General features: G+C 46.3%; 1 protein-coding gene and 1 long non-coding RNA gene across 3 annotated transcripts in view; one reads left to right on the forward strand and one right to left on the reverse strand.

Moving 5' to 3' along the window:
* Positions 1-20,078, reverse strand: part of TMTC1 (transmembrane O-mannosyltransferase targeting cadherins 1) — a 1,415,052-nt gene that overhangs the window by 1,334,906 nt on the left and 60,068 nt on the right. The window contains exon 2 of the mRNA XM_085652351.1: positions 48-225. Within this exon, the coding sequence (XP_085508477.1) occupies positions 48-225 (178 nt within the window). The remainder of the gene's footprint in view (positions 1-47; positions 226-20,078) is intronic.
* The window catches only part of LOC146854935 (uncharacterized), a 425,965-nt gene that overhangs the window by 35,764 nt on the left and 370,123 nt on the right, over positions 1-20,078 (forward strand). The gene's annotated exons all lie outside the window — the stretch shown is intronic.

Consider the following 20,078-nt stretch of genomic DNA (forward strand, 5'->3'; position numbering starts at 1 on the left):
AAGTGTGTGCCACCTTGCCTTATGAGATGAGATCAATGTATACTTACAGCTTCAGTGTGAACGGGGTGAACGGCGAACACCAGGGCTGTGACGAATGCCGGCCTTCTATCCTTAAACACTGCTTTGTCACATGTGTACATCAGCATCGAAGTCACCACACAATGCAGCATTACATTCACCGCATGGAAGTAAAATGGGTCCATACCAGCCAGCATTATATTCAACCTGCGGAAAATGAAGTAGAGCTAAGTTAGGTCGAACAACCCTTTATATCACAGACAGAGCAAATGTTTCCTAAGGGTGAACCCCGTTCTGTTGTGATTCCCACTGTAGTAAACATGAACAAAATCTATTATTTTGTTTTTGCACATTACCTATGTATTGTTAAGCTTCAGTAATGCTTATGAAATAGATACAAGGTGGCCAGTAACAGTACCAGCTTCCCTCACACACAGAGCGGGGACAGCATAGAAAAGCGCGTTGCAAGTTTTGTCCACGTGCAGAACAGGTAATTGTAGCACTGGAAGTAACAGTAAAAACTTCACTCACTCATACAATCCATGGAAAGCTCGCTTCAGTTCTTGTTACTGGGAACAGTGCCATGCGACTGCTATTTCAACATGGCGGAATCGTTGATCTGGATTTCAGGCACACTGACAGGGACCTGTGTGGCAGCGGGGCCTCAATACCAGTACACTGTGAGTGACAGCAGTCTCAGGCACCACCTAATGACACTAGGAGCAGTCCAATACTCCAAGAAGCGATGGAAGCACTCTTTGACAGAGGTTTCAAACATCGTTGCATCATGCGCTTTACACTTGCATGCACAATGGACATTGAAATAAAAGAAAGGCTACAATGGGTCCACATGTGATGTATGAATGTCGCGATTGAGTGATTCCTGTTCCAGGATGTGGGAGCAGTAACTTGCACAATAGAAGAGTGCAACAAACAAGAAGGTGATTGAAAAGACGGTGGGCCGCATTCTAGTCCACTCTTTTTCACCCACTTTAGACAGAAACCCGCTGTATGCAAATCAATCATAGCCCTTATCCACTGGGAACAGTCCAGCCCAAACTCTCAGGTAAGGTCCCTTCTAGACAGACACACAAGAAAACCAGGACTGGTAGAATCCTGTGGCATAGGAAGCATGGGACCCATGTTTGGGCATACCAGCTCCCCTTAGGGCATCTCCTGCAACAAACAACAAGTTGAGGATGGAATGCTTGAGTTAATCTCAGCCACTGGTGAGAGCCTCGGGCCACATTCCAGTCAATTGTTTTTCAACTTTTCCTGTCTGAAGTGACATGGTGGGCAAAAAAACAATGGACTGGTTTGTGGCCCAGAGTATTTACCAGTGGCTAAGACTAATTTGAGCAATTCACCAATCACTTTTTTGTTTTCATTACAACTCCACAAGTGCTACAGGTATGAACAGACCTGGATCTCATTCTCACTTTGTCATAGGACTCAAACTGCACCCAACTGACAAGGCTCAAGTGGTCTTGGGTTGCTTGTGATCCTGTTTAGATGGGACATGGCATGGGGATTCAGGCTGGATTACTCCTATGGGAGAAGGACTAGCACTGATCTGCATATGGCTGGTTCCTGTCTGAGGTGCCATAGTGGTAAAAAAGTGCTGGACGGGATAGCGGCCCAAAGCGGCTCAGATTAATTCAAGTAATTTACACATAACTTATTTGTTTTTCTCAGTGTGACACCCTAAGTGTGACAGATATACCCAGACATGGATTCTATGCTCATGTGCCATAGGACTCAAGCTGCAGTTTAAATGACAAAGCTAAAGTAGGCAAACACTGGTCTGGGGGGCTTTCTGTTCCCACTCAGAGGGGGCTTGGCCTGGCAGTTTGGGCTGGATTGTTCATACTGGCGCAACTCCAGCATGATCTGCATATGTTTGACTCTTGTCTGAGATGACATGGTGGTCAGAAAAAGGATGGCCTGGAATGCTGCCCAGAGTAATTACCAATAGCTGAGATTAATTCAAGCGATCCACCCATAACTTCTCTGCTTTGATTTCATAACAGAAAAATAACCGAGCCTATCTTCCATCAATATACGCTTTGCCGTGCATCACAGCAATAGATGTGTTCATTGACAGAGCAGGATATTCCTTTAATTTCCTGCTTATACTACAATTTTTAAAACATCAACATAGTTTCCACAGTGTAACAACACCCACCATTTAGACACCCCAGCTATCAGAATGTGGTCTTGCAAACACCAGGTTATATAATGAAATCCGTCTCTGTGCATGGGGTTAGTAAAATGGGAGACAATGACCCTGGCGGTGAAAAAGGGGGTGTTGTAACCCCCTGAACACCACCCAGAATTAGGCCTTCAAAATGTGACTCCAGTTTAGCGTGATCGTCGCCTTTCATCTCCAGGTTCTGTAGTCCTTAAAGGAACCACAGCATTGCTGGTGGAAGAAGGTAGGGCACATTCGCAGGGGACACGCCATAGATCAGCCCCCACACCAAGGCAGACAATCTGCACTAATCTGCCGTATGTGTGGCCGGTGACAAGTATTCATATAGCGGGCATATTCATTTAGGGCTCAGGAGTTAGGCAATCACATTAAATCAACACTTTCTAGTGAGACCTTCCCAGCGTGTCTCCAACTACCAACAAACCCAACAGTGACACAATTACTGGGGTGCAAACTTTCTTGTCCCGGGTGTACTATGTAATGCCATGCCCATAGACGGCACCCGAAAACCGGTCAGGAGAAACTCGTTTTTAACACGCTCTCCTCTGACGATTTGACCTTGAGGCCTACAGCCACCATGCGTTTCACCACTGGGCCACCAAGACCTCTCAAGCTGTTTGTTTACAGACTCACACGTTTTTCCTTCTCCTCCTAACAGTCTTAAGTGGACAGCAGGAGCGTAAAGCAGTCAGTCTGACTGCACTCTCTCAGCTGACGGCCTCCCATGGAGTGATGCTGTGATGAAAAGCATCTGGGGAAGGATTATTCGATCGCTTTCTAGCGAAGTGAGTAGACGGCGGCACAAATACAGTTCCTGTCTCTTATGCTGGTGATCTTAATATCTCAGTCACATGGCTTACATCAACATGAGCACAGCAGTTTAAAATAATCTTATTTAACAATTACTTTAAAAAACTTGATACAAATTTGCTGCATTCAATCTACATAAAAGTATAAAAGCAGCCTGACTGACGTAATAGTTTTAATTTAATGCAGAATGTACTGTAAATGCATTGTTTAAGATTTCCTACATGCCACAGTGTCTAATATAGCTTGGTGACTGTGTCTCTTATAACTGTGTAGTCTGTCAGAACATAGATCATTTAAATTAAATTACACTTATAAACTGTGTATTCACACATTTCTCTAAACGCTGGATTAACAGTATTCCTTTTCAGGTTCCTTTCTTTGGTGGGGAAGGCAATAGAAAGCTCACAGAATCAGTGGGATCTCAGGATTTATGACTGGTTCCGTGTTATTTACGGATCAGGGTGGAAGCACCTTCCAATGATACTTACACTGGCAGGACTGGAAGGTTCTTGGAAGGCTCCAAAATCAAGTTCGCGAAGGGGAACCTATTGTGCATCATCATCTCTGCTCACCGATTCCAGCCACCACCTACCTCCCTTTCAGGTTCAAACGCCTTCCCTGGGAGGGATCTGCCCTGAACATCTCAGATGGGAAGAGGCTGTCTCGGCCTGATGCAAGAAGAAGGCCCCTACAGCACATAGCATTCTTTGGCGGGGAGACAATCTGCCTGGAAGTGATGTCTCTGGAGGCTCTATATTACAATAATTGCAATAATTGTACAGCTAAAAGGAAACAAATATTTCGATATTGATGAAATAGTTCACAATCGCCACACTGACGCGTAGATCCTACTCGCAGCGGCAAGTCTTATCAAGGGTCTCAACAAATAGGACAACTACGCCCCCCCTGAAACTCAAGTGGTTGTTTTACCAGCCCTCACCATATTCAAAACTAGCTGCATAATCTACAAAGTCATTCCAACCAACACCCTTGCCTAGCTGACAAACTCACCATATTCCGTGGTACTCAGTACACCCGTAGCCACAAAATCACCAGGCTGGAAACAAAGTGCAGCAAAGAAAAATACAGACTGGGGACAAATACGTGCAGAAAAGGAAAAAAGAAGGCAACAGGTCTTCTCCACCTAAGCACCCAAGATCGGTAACAACCTCCTCATATCCATTTGGACTAAACTAACCGTGCTTTAGGAATCAACTAAAGACACCTCTTTAAAGAACACATCATGATGCAGTAACAGTCCACTTTTGCTCTTAGAAACTATCTACCTTTTGAAGCACCCGGTCTTTGCCTTGGACTCTAAACAGCACCCCCTTGCCTTTTAACTAGGTTTGTGCTATATACATTCCACATACAATGTACTGTGCAGGTCTTGTTCATCACTTTACATTGGAGCATTAAGAATCAGTTTCTGGTCCTGCTATAGGCAGAAGGAGATAGTTAGACTTGACATTCTTGGTGTGGTTTCCTCTGATCATTTGCCGCTACCTCCTGCATTTTTGACTGTGTACCGGATTTAGGTTTTGCTGGCTTAGATGCTTTGGCCACTTTGCCACTGCTGGTCAGTGTTAACGTGCAAGTGCTCTCTGTGTAAATTGGGATTATGATTGGCTATCCATGAATGGTATATCTGATTTACTGGTAAGCCCCTAGTAAAGTGTGCTGTTTGTGCCCGGGGCCTGTAAATTCAATAATACTAGTGGGCCTGCCTCACTGATTGTGCCATCCACACCAGTAGCCTTTCAAATGTGTCTCAGACCTGCCACTGCAGACACTGCTTGCGCAGTCTTAGACTGCCAGGTTGACTTGGCAAGTGCATCCACTTGCCAGGCCCTAACCTTCCCTTTTCTTTACATGTAAGACTCCCCTCAGGTAGGTCCAAGGTACCCCTATGGGCAGGGTGCAGTGTATGTGAAAGGTAGGACATGTGCTGGTGTGTTTTACATGTCCTGATAGTGAAATACTCTGTATTTCGTTTTTCACTATTGAAAAACTGGCTGTCGTATAAGCCATCATTGGTGCTGCACTGTAACATTTTGCATGTGTAACTTTCGATTGGGAACAGCCAGAGATTTGTAGTTTAGGCTTTCTGAACTCAGAATGTAATCACACATCTTTTAGTAAAGGTGGTTTTTAAATTGTGTGTTTGAAAATGCCACTTTTAGAGAGTGGGCATTTTCTTGTTTAACTATCTGGTGTGCCTCTGTCGGTTTGTTTATTCACTATCTAGTTTTGGAGTGACAGGGGCTGTGGATGTGCATTGACTCAAGACAGTCATAAGGGGGGTTGAGGTGTTCACTGCTTTTCTGGGCTGAATAGACCTTTCTGCAATTAGAGTGGTGGGAAGAGTTTTCACTTGCACCTGAATAGGCTGAGTCTGCTCTACACAATGCTGTCTACCTACTGTAGTGAAGCTGGACCATGGAGGACAGAACTGTTTTTTACTGAGTTCAGAGACTCTTGCAACATAGACTACAAAGAGAAAATGGGGTATAGATATTAGACCTAAACCCCCAGAACTTTAGACTACTTCTGGACTAAGAGGACTGTGGGACATTTTGAAGAGAATAGAACGATGGCCAAGTTCAGAGGTTCAATAGGGTTGTCAAAGAGGCTATACAATTGGCTATTAAGTCTAGATTGTCATAGAAGTAAGTTCTTCAGGGTATGTTGTTATCAAAGAGGATTACTCCGCACTCCGTAATGGGCAGAACGCCGTTTGAAGTGTTAAGAGGGAGGGAACCTTATTCGAAACATGTACCATGGTGATTGAGACTTAAGAAGGTAGAGGTATGTGAGTCGGAGGTTGATATGAGGATGAAGTGCAAAGTGGAGAAATATCAAAACTTGGTCTAGGACAAGCTCAAATGTGGGCAAGAAAATTTTGTGAATTTCAGTAGGCCAGTATGTGTGAGTGAGGAAACCAGGCTTGGTGGAGACAGGGGCACCTTGTTGGTCAGATTCCTGGTTGCCAACGGGTGCCAATTTCAGTTCCTGGGTCCTTGGAACCGTGTGACTGGTGCTGCAACCCAAGAAAAACAACAATGATGCCATCAGTGATGCCACGACCTGTACCTAGGCCAACCGCTTGTGAAGTGGGCGATGACCACCCTGCCTGCACTGCTGCTCTGACACCCGGAGATGCCTGCAAGTTATCGATCTCTCCGATGCCAGTGCTTGCACCAATGCCAGTCGCCGCCAGCACCTGCATCTCAACATCACAGAGCTGATAACCGACTCGGGTGACTTTCCGAACCCATAGACACCGCACTGCTGAACGGAACCGACACCTCACCGCCCCTGCCTCCTCACCTCCTCTGCCAGTCCAGACTTGACGCCTCGCCTCCTCGCGGACTCAATGCCTCGCCTCTCCAGTGGCTTTAAGGAGCCGGCCTTGCCTTGGCCACAGATACCTCACCTCCATGACGCCATGCACCATCCGTTGACTTAGTTTTCCAAGGTATTGTAACTTGGGACTATGTGTGACTCCGTAGCCAGCCCGAGAACCTTGCGGTCGGCGCCACACTGTGGATTTGTGTCTGTCACGACGTCGCCATAGCCCCAGTTGGTGCTATATGTTTCAACAAGCTTTATTTTTGCAGTCATATTTTGAATTGTGAATGTTGGATTTTTGTCGCTTTGATCTTGTTTGTTTTAGATAAAGATACTTTATTTTCCTAAACTGGTGTGATGTCCATTTGTAGTGTTTTCACTGTGTTACTGTGTGTCTGGATGCAAATACTTTACACATTGTCTTTGGGATTAGCCTATCTGCTTGTGCGAAGCTACCAAGCGGGTGAGCAGGGGTTATCTAAAGTGTGTAACTCCCTTATCCAGACTAGACGCAAGGGTCCCTATTTGGACAAGGTGCAAACCTCTGCCAACTGGAGACCCCCATTTCTAACAGAGGTTTTGACTTAACTTGGGAATTACACAGGAATCTTAACGTTCCATACCCCTTGGTTAAGGAGAGACCTTTAAAGCCTTGCGCTTTCTGCCTCTACAAGCCCTGATTAGTTGCTGTGGGTCAGGTGAGTGTGGATTTGGAAACACTAAACTAAAGAAAGAACAGACATTATGGAATGGCCATAGGAGTCTGTCTGTGCTGTCAGAGACCCAGAATTTGGCGCCATCTTGTAACTACCTCTGATCGCTTTCGTGCAGCCCAAGATCTGTATTTCTGTCCTCCGACAGCACATGTTTTTCATAAGCAGCCGACATTCCCCAGACCTTTGTCTGACCCCTGAGGCTACGTTCTAACAGGACAATTTAATTTTATGGGGAAGGAGTTTCATAGGTTCCTCCAATTTATATTCTCACTGGAACGTTTCATAACGTGATCACTAAGCCGGGAACTCCGATGAGTCTCTTTTGTGTAACCCAAAGCTCACTTTGATGCAGCCGCCCGGGCCACATTTCACAAAGGTCTTTTGCTTGACGGCGATTAATCCAAGTGTTTAAGGAAAGATTTATGAAAAGGAATATGTCAGCTTTTCTCTAAAATGCACTCCCTGTTCACATCGCTGCAGAAAATAAAGGGAAAAGTTGAAAAAGGGAAGGCCATATTTCTATGAGCGTCTTTCTTCCGAAATGATGAATTTATAGCCCAAAATGAGCATTAGCCTGCAAACTGCAGTCTTCTTTGGTGGTCCAGCGACTGCTGAGCTCAGAACACGCGTGTCTTTTGTATGTACGAAAGGTTTTCTCCCCAGCACAGAATTTCATTCTCCGTGTAAGTATCTCTTAAATCTTGGTAAGAACCCTGCTTGCGATCTAAGTGCGAATGTTGTGTCCTTTTGATGTGAGTAACTTTGCATTTCATTGAAAAATGTTCCTCGTTAAAGTTTACAAGACCTTGGAAAATCTGTCACTTTTCACATCCACAGGAGAGCAAAGCGCATTGCCAACTTTTGGAATACGTTTGCGTTTTATGGTGCCAGTCTATACGATTCTTAAATGCAGGGGAATTGTTCATGGCTAAACAACACATTAAGTCAAATGGTAACAAGCTGTAAAAGCTGAAAATAAAGTGGAAACACTGCATTAACGATGGAAGAACTTCCTGTCTGTCCAGGTTTTGTGGCTGCAACTAAGTGGAAACAGGTTGCCTTCAGGTTTGAGGATGATGACACTACAGGCAAGTGGGGGCCACTTCAAAAAACGATCTCTACCTCTCTGTATGCCAGTTACATATGTCGGCATCCCAGCGACAGGGCCATGCATCGAGGCACAAAATGTTCTTGAGAAAGATACCTGAGTCAGTTTGATGACAAGTAGAGGGGATCTTTGGATTTCAGGGAACAGTCAGGTTTTGTAAATCTTTGGTTCACTGGCATGATGAGCTGAATATCTGCTGCCGGAAAGAGTCCTCAGGCGGATAGGGGGCCACGGAAGGGTCCATTTTATGTACATCCCACTTGTACGTAAGTGTCTTACCCATGATGGTGCACTATTACTTTTGTCAGGTTCCCTGACCTGGTTATGCGAAGCATGGATTTGTAGCCGTTTTAAAAAGGTTTAGTGCTCACAAATCTTATTCCACATCCTATCGATACCTGTTTCCCTCTGGAGGCCATCGCCTGATGAACCTTCCTCCACCTGCATGATGTCCCCTTCTCTGTACACATCTGCACTCTCAGCACTGTGTAGTAGGAAATGTGTTATGTGAGTTTATGAATATTGAAGTTATGTCTCTTTGGACAATGTATATATCTATTTTATTTTAAGTATTTCTTAAACACAAATAAACGCCATGAGGGCGGTGGAGCTCTGTGGGTGAGGACAGAGACGCGCAGGTACATTTAGAAAGATAACAAAGGACAACAATACACGCGTACAGATACAGAATGAACACAGTAGTCCAGTGGGAAAGGATACAGTCTCGGATGCTAGAAAGGTTGTGAAGATGTGGGTTTTGACACATTGTCTGAATAACGTCACCAAAGGATCAATCAATCAATCAATCAATCATAACACTTGTATAGCGCACTATTCACCCGGAATGGTCTCAAGGCGCTTGGGGGAGGGGGTCTGCTACTGCTCGAACAGCCAGGTCTTGAGTTGTCTCCTGAAGGCGAGATGGTCCTGGGTCAGCCGAAGGTGGATGGGGAGGGAGTTCCATGTCTTGGCCGCTAGGTAGGAGAAGGATCTGCCTCCGGCGGTTGCTCTTCGGATGCGTGGTACGGCGGCGAGGGCAAGGCTAGTGGACCGTAGCTGGCGGGTGGGCGTGTAGAAGGTCAGGCGGTCGTTGAGGTACTTGGGGCCCAGGTCGTGGAGAGACTTGTGTGCGTGGGTGAGGAGCCTGAACGTGATCCTCTTGTTGACGGGGAGCCAGTGCAGGTCCCTCAGGTGGCCGGAGATGTGGCTGCATCGGGGGATGTCCAGGATGAGTCGGGCGGAGGCGTTCTGGATGCGTTGGAGTCTTTTCTGTAGCTTGGCTGTGGTTCCGGCGTAGAGGGTGTTACCGTAGTCCAATCGGCTGGTGACGAGGGCCTGGGTGACCGTCTTCCTGGTTTCGGTTGGGATCCATCGGAAGATCTTGCGAAGCATTCGTAGGGTGTGAAAGCATGATGAGGAGACGGCGTTGACTTGTCTGGTCATCGAGAGGGAGGAGTCCAGGATGAAGCCCAGTTTGCGTGCGTGGTCTGTTGGCTTGGGAGCGGTGCCCAGGGCTGGGGGCCACCAGGAGTCGTCCCAGGTGGAGGGCGATGGTCCCAGGATGAGGACTTCCATCTTGTCTGAGTTCAGTTTCAGGCGGCTGTCCTTCATCCACTCGGCGACGTCTTTCATCCCTTCGTGTAGGCTGGTTCTGGCGGTGTCGGGGTCTCTGGTGAGGGAGAGGATCAGCTGGGTGTCGTCGGCGTAGGAGATGATGTTGAGGTTGTGTTGGCGTGCGATGGCGGCAAGAGGTCTCATGTAGACGTTGAAGAGGGTGGGGCTGAGTGATGAGCCTTGCGGAACGCCGCAGATGACTTCGGTGGCCTCGTATCGAAACGGGGGGAGGCGGACTCTCTGTGTTCTTCCGGCGAGGAACGAGACGATCCACTCCAGTGCCTTCTCTTGGATGCCGATGTTGCTGAGGCGCTGGATTAGGGTGCGGTGGCAGACAGTGTCGAAAGCTGCGGAGAGGTCCAGGAGGATGAGTGCCGCTGTTTCCCCGTTGTCGAGCAGGGCTCGGATGTCGTCGGTGGCTGCGATGAGGGCGGTCTCGGTGCTGTGGTTGGCTCTGAAACCGGACTGTGAGGGGTCGAGGGATCCGTTCGTCTCGAGGAAGGCGGCAAGCTGTCTGTTGACGATCTTCTCAATGACTTTGAAGGAAAAGGAAGGAGCGAGATGGAGCGGAAGTTTTTGAGGTCGGTGGGGTCCGCTGGTAGGTTTCTTCAGTAGGGCGCTGAGCTCGGCGTGCTTCCAGCTCTCCAGGAAGGTGGCGGTGTCGAAGGAGGTGTTGATGACGACTCGGAGTTGGGGTGCGATGGTGGAGTTGGCCTTGTTGAAGACGTGGTGGGGGCAGGGGTCAGTCGGAGATCCGGAGTGGATGGTGTTCATCGTGCGGGCTGTGTCTTCGGTGGTCACCGTGGTCCAGGTGTGGAGGGTGGCGGTGGGGGGCGTTGGTTCGACGGTTGGGTGCGTGGATGGTGCGCCGAAACTGTTGTGGATGTCAGCAATCTTGCGGTGGAAGAACGAGGCGAGAGAGTCGCAGAGATCTTGTGAGGGAGTGATGTCGTTGTTGCCGGTGCTGGGGTTGGAGAACTCCTTGACGATGGTGAAGAGTTCCTTGCTGTCGTGGGTGTTGTTGTCCAGTCGTTCCTTCAGTGATTTCTTCTTGGTGGTGCAGATGAGCTGGTGGTGCTTGCGAGTGGCGTGTTTCAGGGCGGTCATGTTGTCGGTGGTCTGGTCGAGGAGCCAAGCTTTCTCAAGGGTGCGGCAGGTCTTCTTGGAGTCCTTGAGTTCGTCGGTGAACCAGGAGGCCTTCTTGCTTCTGGGTCTGCTGGGAGGGTTGTTCAGTGGTGCGAGTTCGTCGGCGCAGGCGGTTAGCCACTGGGTGAAGTTGAGGGCTGCTTTGCTGGGGTCCGTTGTGCTGGTGGGTGGGTTCTGGCTGAGGGAGGTGGTGAGCTGGTCGGCGGTGATCTTGCTCCAGCTTCTGTCAAGTCTGAAGTGCACAGAAGGTAGTCCCAGAGCCAAGGACCATATTTCAGGAAAGTCTGTTGTTCGGTTTCCAACCTGATGCTCAAGAGGAGGGCTTTACAGTCTACACAGCAACTCCCCTGAAGTTGAATCCGGCAGGGAGAGGGAGATCATTCAGTTTATTCAAGGTAGGGATCATGTGCTCACATTTTCAATGGTTATTGATTGGTCGAGCGACGCTATGAAGAATGACGTGATACACCTGGAGGCCAGAAAGTAGATGTTCATTAAAGGGAGGCAGGTCTTGATTTTGCACAATAATGTAAGCTAGAACCATGCTGTTTCTGCTTTTCTTAATATGATCCTTAAAGGACTAGGTGGGAATATGGAGATAATACTATGGGAAAGGATTCTCCAAAGGAAAGCATATTTATGTAGGCCTGGGTGGTGAACACCGCTCCCCTCGCGGAGTTTTCTGCACTCCGTGGAATACGCAGAGTTCTGTTTGCGCAGCAGAGTTTTTTCCTCGCTTGCCAATGTTAAGTTGGAGAGCGCGAGCGAGGAAAATCCAATGCTGGACCACCTCTCAGTGAGATTTCTCAACATGGGTGGTTGCAGATGGTTGCAAATGGTTGCGAAGGCTCGCATTGAGAAACCAGCCGTTCACGTTGAGGAAGCAGCTTCTCGAGTCGAAAATCTACTTGAACGTCAGAAAGAAGCAGCGCCCTCTTGAGCTGCGCGTGGAGCAGTTTGCGCTGATTTTCCAGTGCAGTACAAACACCTAGGGCTAAAAATCAGCCCGAACAACACAATCTAATGTACTCCACTGCTTGTAAGACTCCGCGCAGCGTGGCAGAGTCTTTTGGTCACTTTGCGAAGTTCTGCAATGCGGACCTCTGAGAACTCCGCCCAGGCCGAATTTTCTTATGGAGAAATCAGATCAAATATAATAAAGGCAAACACACTGTGTTTCATTAACGCCATCCGTAAATGAAAACCTGCTAAATTTTGATATGGCTAAATATCTACGTATGTGAGTAGTCACAGGTTTTCAAAATTACTACTGAAGTTGTTTATAATTCCAGGAAAAGCAAATATTGGATGCAACACAGAGGAATAAGCCCCTTAGTGTAAATGTATAACTTTCTAGTAGGAGTCTTGCAGCTTGGACCCGCGGCTTCCTGCATATTAGTGTAAATTTCTGACTTTCTAGTTGGTGTTTTGCAGGTTGGACCCATGGCTTCTGGCATTTCACAGATAACTACAGAGTGCAAATATCAGTGATAAGGGCGAACAGAGGTCAAGAAGCTAGGGATGACCTCATTTATATAAATGCTATCTTGAAAGGGTATATTTGATCCCTTTCCTGAATTTTCTGTGAGTTTGCAAATCACGCAGCAGAAAAAGGCTACAAATAGCAAATTAGTAAAAAGTTACCTGAAAATCCCAAACCTATCTCTAAGACCGGTACCTCCCATCATCCACACATTAGGTAATTCTAACCCAATCCTCCTGACCATGTGATTAAAGTAGGACTCATGAACACCTGTTTGCCTAGAAGCATGCACATTTCTGATTCCAACTGTCCCAAAGTTGTTTGCGCCGAACTATGGCTTGGAATTGACTTCATATTCACTCTCGCTGACCTTCTTCCTCCTAACCGTAAAATCATCCAGAAGAACAGGGGGGCAGGAGAGGGGTAGCATTAGCATGCCTAGGCCATCCCACCAGCAGTGACAGTCAGGACATACCCTGCACATCTGTCAAGCGCACAGCTGTCCATTACCTCATTCATCATAGTCCTACATCCCACCAGCCACAACGTCCTGGAGGAGTTTCTCAAACTAACATTCCAACTAGAGTCTAAAGCCAACAAAATTGTGATTGTGGATTACTTCAACCTGTAGACTGATAAATCTGATTTTAAGGAAGCTGCAAGCGTAATTGGGAATACGAAGGTCTTAAGTATCTTATGCTTTTTTTGCATAAAGTAACTGGCCCAACACACCGTGCTGAACACACACTGGGCCTCATGTTCACCTATCACCTTGAAATTTCTCATTTAGTGGTACAACCACAGATTTTTTTTAATCATTCATTCCTCTCCATCAAACTGACAAATCCATTTCACAAACCCACTACTACAGTTTTTCTAAGGCACTTCAGACTCGAACTACAAAACAGAAAAGTACAAGCAAGACCATTCAGTGGACCCTGCATGGTGCAAGGGCGAGGAAGCCTATTTCACTAAACGTATCAACAAAGGATTCTAAGAAAACCAAGGCACTTCCCATGAAGGTACCACCCCCAGTGCCATAAATTGCATTTAGATGCATTCAACCTAAACCTAACGCATCAACTCGCACATAACAACAAGAACTCTTATCTCTCACATCAGTATGCAACTAACATTTTAAGTGCCCCCCTCTACATGGGAATTCTGCTCAGAATGCTGACACATCATCTCATTATCACCCCTTCCTGAAAAATATAATCTGTTGGGCAGTGGCAGCGTGTAATTTGGGGCACTAGTGGAGTGGGCACATGCGCACACTCACTTCCACTCACAAGGGCACATGCATACTCATAACCACTCATCCAGCCATCTGCAAGCACACTGACCCACACCCATTCATTCATAAGCCTGCACATATACTCAAACCTACCTATCTACAAGCACACTCACTCACACCCATCCAGTCCCAAGAGTGCACACATGCTCATATCCACCATTCACAAGCACATGCACACGCACTCTTGCACACACCCATTAGCAGCACGTTCAGGTAAATACCCATGTATTCGTACATATACATATGCATGCAAACATTCATTAAGCACTTAACATTTTGCACTCGTGCAACGGGGAATAACGGGTTGTGGAAGGGAGAAGCACCATGGCCCAGGAATGAGTTCAAGGTTTCAGGTAGGAAGAGAAAAAGTGAAAGAACCTGCAGCCTCCTCTCATTGTCAAACTTCATCATACGGTCAGCCAATGAGAAGACAACTTTCCCTAACTCATCATCAGAGCCCACTCTCTGATGAGTTAAGAAAGGGTGTTCTGAGGCATCATTGATAGTAAGACCTGGGCACTTAAGAGGATACAAATGAAGCACCCAGGGCTGCCTGTATCAGTGCCACTTCCCCTCATCATGAGGATAAGGGTTCTCACAGGGCTTTCTGGGCAAATTATGCCACTGACCACAGGGCTGTGAGATCTTCAGCCCAGCAAAAAATGTCTCAGGCTGCCAGGTGCCTCTGCATTAGCATATGTAAAGCACCTGTCTGCAGGTCACTGAAATGGTGGAGTCCACCAGACTGACCTTTTCTCAGCCTGACAGAAACTCATTATTTCTTTGGAAAAGGGAAGGCTGTGGGGTTTCAGTGCCCCACATGATGTTATGCTGCTGATCCTAATGTCCTGCTGAAATATGCCCCAAGCTCCAACCTCCATGTTACAGCACGGTTAAGGAAAAGGAGTTGACAAGGCAAGTCCAAGAATATATTGAAAAAAGCCAGCTAATCCATAACCATCAATTTGGATATAGACCTGATTAAGTCACTGAATCAGCATTGGCTAGCATAGTATTAGTTCAGTGAATATAGACTGAAAGACAGCCCGTGTAGTTCTCGACATTGTTGACCACTCATCAATGTTGGACAGGCTAGAAAAGTGGGACAGAATATCAGGCTCATCTCTGTCATGAATGCTGATCACAGGATAGGGTCATCTGAATCTTCCACTCACTCTGTGTCTTTCAGTGTTCCATAAGGCCGTGCTTTTCTTGCTTCTGGTTCAAAATGTACAATTGTTGCCTGGCCCTATTAACTGCCCAATATCAAGTCAACTTCCAAATGTACATGGATAACACTCAGATTTACTTTTGCTAGTCAACTAACCAGATAGTCAACACTGATTCCATGTGCTGCACTGGATAGAGAAGAAGACACTCTGAATGAAGAGAGATACAGCCGAGGTTCTCCTATTGGACGCAACTGATCAAGGGGCCTCACCATTCAACTGTTATGTTATGTGCATTTGTAAAGCACACTTTAACCTATAATGTTATCCTGACCCCTGCTTCTTTGTATACCCCAACAAGTGCCTTAAAAGCCAGTAAACATTGAATTCCATGATTCCAGACATTTGTCCGCCCAAAAAAATTATGGAGTAGTAAAACCAATCAACCTCCAGCTTTCCAACCTATGTAAAATTCTGTCACTCTTTCCAACTGATCGGAGGGTGCAGCACAAAGTGCCAATGATAGTCAATAGTCACAGTAGAACAGGACCCAGGCGAACTTTGATGCTAATAATGATGCAACTCATGTCAGATACACTACCAGATGTGTCCTGGCCAAAGATTTTACCTTCTGACTTTAGTCCCTTAAGTTCCAATCCACCACAATAGTACAGTTCTAAACACCCCCTCTGGACCTCAGAGGAGGCACTTAGAGGCTCATAGGGTGGCAGGCAGAGGCCTACAGGAGGGTCCTGTCCAGGTCCAGCTGCCACTGGTCAGCTGGGTAGTTGCAGGGAAGGCTTCTTGTAACTTGTGTCCTTGTAGCTTTAACAGAAGGTTGGCCTTATGAACGTTCAAGTCCACTTCTTTGTCCAGGGTCCTGGGTACAGGTCGATCTTTCTAGGCTCTTCACAGGTCACAGACAACAGGTTCCCATAACTAACCATACTCACATTGGGCATTCACAGAATGGCCGAAGTCTTTGGCTACACTAATCTTGGGCCGTGAGAGCTGGGCGTGTGCACAAGGAGTGTCCTATTGCAATCCTAGTTTCCTCCCTTATCTAACACTAATCTCCAGTTTTAGGCAGTATCTGTACCCCCAACGAACTCAGAGACACAAATCTGATAGAATAAAGTTGAGCTTTCAGCAACCACACAGTGAATATACACAAACTGTGTTGGCATTCTGTTGCCCTTCTTTAAAGTGCACCTCAAATGTCATATGAAAAACCCCAGCAAATCTATCACGCAGGTCTTGACCCTCCAGCAGGGTCTTATTCTGTGAGGTCAGCAAAGGCCCACTGTGATGGAGATGGTCTGGCGGGGGAGGGGGGTTTTGAGGGTCAAAAGAAGGGTGTAGGCCTGGGTGTCTGCTTGTTGTGACAGGGTAGGCCTCTTTGAAGTTAATCAGGTTATTGGGCCAAGTCTACAGGTCATTCTGTCAAGCACATGACAACATCTCCCCACGCCCAAGACCTTTTGCCCCTGTCCTGGGAGCAACATAACACCTCATTCACACCCTTTGAAATGCTAATTATTGGCTGGAGAAGTGGGAGAAAAAAGGCACATTTGGCTTTCTGGGCCTTCAGGTAATGCAAAGGTAGCTTTCTAAAAGTTACTTTTCTGTAATACTTATAAACTAAAAACTTCACCATTGAATTGGATATTTAAAAAAGTTGTTTGATTATTTTTCTAGCCAGTCCCATTCACATTCCTGAGATGGTTGTATAACATTACTATGCATACTAATACCACCCGTGCTATTACAACGTGGGTATTAATATGCTAGTACGCTTACAACAAACTACCATTACAACACATTGTTTTACCACGCATATGCCTTTACCACGCATGCCATTACAATGCAAAGGCATGCGTGGTAGAGGCATGTACTTGGTAAAATGAGTACGGTAAGTAGCAGTACCCTGCCCTACCCTAAACCCTAAATCACTATCCCTGCATGACCCCCCAAGCCCTTGCCCTACCCTAAACCTTAAATCACTACCCCTGTACGACACCTCCGACCCATGATCCTTTCTCTACCCTAAACCCTAAATCACTACTCCTGCACGACCCCCCTAACCCTCAATCCTTTCCCTACCCTAAACCCTAGAACACTACCCATGCACGACCCCTCCCCTAACCCCCAGTCCTCTCCCTACCCCAAACCCAAAACACTACCCCTGCACAACCCACCCCGAACCCCAGTTCTCTCCCTACTCTAAACCTTAAAACACTACCCCTGCATGACTCTTCCCCAATCCCTAGTCCTCTTCCTACCCTAAAACACTACCCCTGCACGACCCCCACAACCCCCCATTCCTCCCCTGCCCTAAACCCTAAAACACTACCCCTGCACGACCCCCCTGACTCCCAGTCCTCTCCCTACCCTAAACCCCAAAACACTACCACCCACCCGCTAATCCTTTCCCTACCCTAAACCACTACCACTACACAACCCGACCCCCTTTTATCCTAAAATAGTAATCCCCACCCCAGGCCCAATCCCCCTTACCTCTCTCTCGTCATGGTCCTCTCTCTCCTCGTGGTTCCTGCAGTCGTCTGAGGGGCGGTGCACGTCATTGTGAGGAAGAGGAAGAGCCTGTTTCCTCACAACAATGTGGATCACCTATTTTGTTTTATAACGTATGTGCTTTTCCCATACATACCTTTACAACAAAATTTGTTGTAAAGTCATGCGTGGTAAAAGCACATGTGTTGTAAAAAATTGCATAGTAAAGACTATGCGTTGTTACAACGTATGCGAGGTAATGCTTGCGTTGTAATGGCATGCTGGGTATTAGCCGCAATGTAATGGCTGTTCCCCTCCTGAGATACATTATTAGTATTTAATATTGCATGCCAGTGTTTTCCCTTGGAACAGCCAGCCTGCTACCATGAAAATAACTTTGAGGTGTTAGTCACTGTAAGGATTGAGATTACATTTTTACATATTCTACTTTTAAATACCATGCACCATGCCTCAATGACAATAAGGCCTCCAAAGGGGTGAGTTGTACATATTTAAAAGTAGAGTTTAGGCTTGTCAAAAGAGGTTATTTTGACATGTCGAGTTTGCAGTTAAAATCTGCACAGCTAGGCTAATGGTGGCAGGTCTGTAGTGGTTGGCACAATCAGAGATGCAGTCCACATGTGACATTTAACTTACAGGCCCTGGGTACACCTTGGTACCATATACTAGGGACTTACATGTAAGTTAACTATGCCAATCGTTTGTATATTAAATTCATAATGTTGAAAGGAGGAACACAATCACTTTACCTCTGCTTTGCTGGGGTAAAGCGCACAGGGTCCTAAATTCAGCAAAAATATGGTCAGCTTAAGGCAAAAAAATCTGGGGTGGCACTACAGAAAGGGCAACGTTTCCAACGGTAGTAGTAACAGGTGTTATAAGTCAACATAGTAAGCTGAAGTACAGACTGCAAAGGGCATATTGATTATGTTTGATCAAAATCTTATAACGTTACCTATATGGGAGATATATCCCAATGGCAGCATCCCTTTGCTTCTTGTATCTAACGCACAGTGCTTAATTTAGAAAACAATGAGTGTCGGTGCCCAAAACTCTGCATAGAAGCCTGGGGTCAGTGCTATTAAATGTCGACGCACTGAATAAAAAGGCTGTGTTTTCAGTGCCTCTTTAATCCCTTATCAAACACTGCCCGCCCCTTTACCTCACTCCTGCAGATTCCTACCTTCTTCCTTTGTGATGGTGTTCCGTCTTTATCTTCCTCCTACTTTCTCCCTTTGTGGGTTTTTCTCCCGCTTTATCTCCGTAAATGTCTGATGAGGGAAAATAAGTGGCGGTCCCCAAAAATTAGAGCTGGTGGGCCCAACCACTGGCTCAAAGTAAGCACTGCTAACACCTGAGCATTGCACAAAGGTAGTTAAATTATTAATCCCCGACAATAAGATGAATGTCCCTATAAGAAATAGGGCTAAATTCAGAACAAAGTTGATTCAGTACTGTCTCATAGTCTTGCTGGAGAGTGAACTATCCTAAACGAGAAGAGCTGCCAGCAAACACATAGCAGGGACCAGCAGTGTTTGCGCAACCATGACCAGGAAGTGATTTTATATGTATATCTGCACTGCAAGTATTAGTGTACATCAGTGCTCCTGGTCCCTATTGGTAAAGCTTGAAGACAATGGAAACTATAGGTCCTTATTAATAGAGAAAACAGAGCTCTAAGGACACACTGACATGTTCAGGTGAGCAAACTGTAATTTGCTGCTTGTAACACTTTTCCAGTCGCTATTCCTATGCACCCATTCTAGAGCATGTCCAAAATCATCAAGATGGCACAAGCTGTGCCCTTTTTCAGCTTATACTGTTATATACTCACTCAGCCAAGGTCATGAGAACATTAAATACAAGCTAGATGCTAATTTAAGGGGGCGCTGTGTGGTACCTCAGTTACTTCTGCAAAATTAGAAACTCTGAGGCATAATGACAGATGGGTGGAAGAGAAAATAATGACGATTTCTCTATGAAATCCATTGGGATGGTCTGCTCCTACCAGGAACAAAGAATGCCCTGGACCTGTTAGGCACACAAACCTCAACATGTGCAGGGAAAAAGACTACAAAACATAAGCTCGATTCCATATTGATAGATGAAGTTTTATTGTGGTTGCTGTATATCAGATTTCTGCAAAAAGAAGAATTGATGGACAGAATGCAGAACAACGGCAATCATTCACCCCAGTACAGAGATCTAGACCTAAATCCATCGTTTTTTTGCTCATCATGCCATCCCGAAACCGGTCCCACGATGCTTGTTTCCTGTTCAGGGAAGACCTGACTTGGCAGTTCGGGCTGGACTGTTCCCATGAGGCACAGGATCAAGACTGATTTACATATGGCTGGGTCTGAACATAGGTGGCAAAGTGAGCTAAAGAACGATGATGGATTCAACCCAGATCTGTGACTGGGGGTGAGTGTCTGAAATGTTTCAGCACTCCGTCTATCATCTCTGTGTGCTTGTATATGAGATTTAAGCAGCAATAATATAGAAGCCACCGCTGTGCACACGTTTATTGGCAGAAAGAGAAGGGTAGGAATACATGAATGTGATTTTATAAATGCAGTGCCAACTTTTCTTGATGATCCTATGAGAAAGTAGCTTTAT

Source organism: Triturus cristatus, chromosome 4_1, assembly GCF_964204655.1.
Source record: "Triturus cristatus chromosome 4_1, aTriCri1.1, whole genome shotgun sequence".
Classification (NCBI taxonomy): Eukaryota; Metazoa; Chordata; class Amphibia; order Caudata; family Salamandridae; genus Triturus; species Triturus cristatus.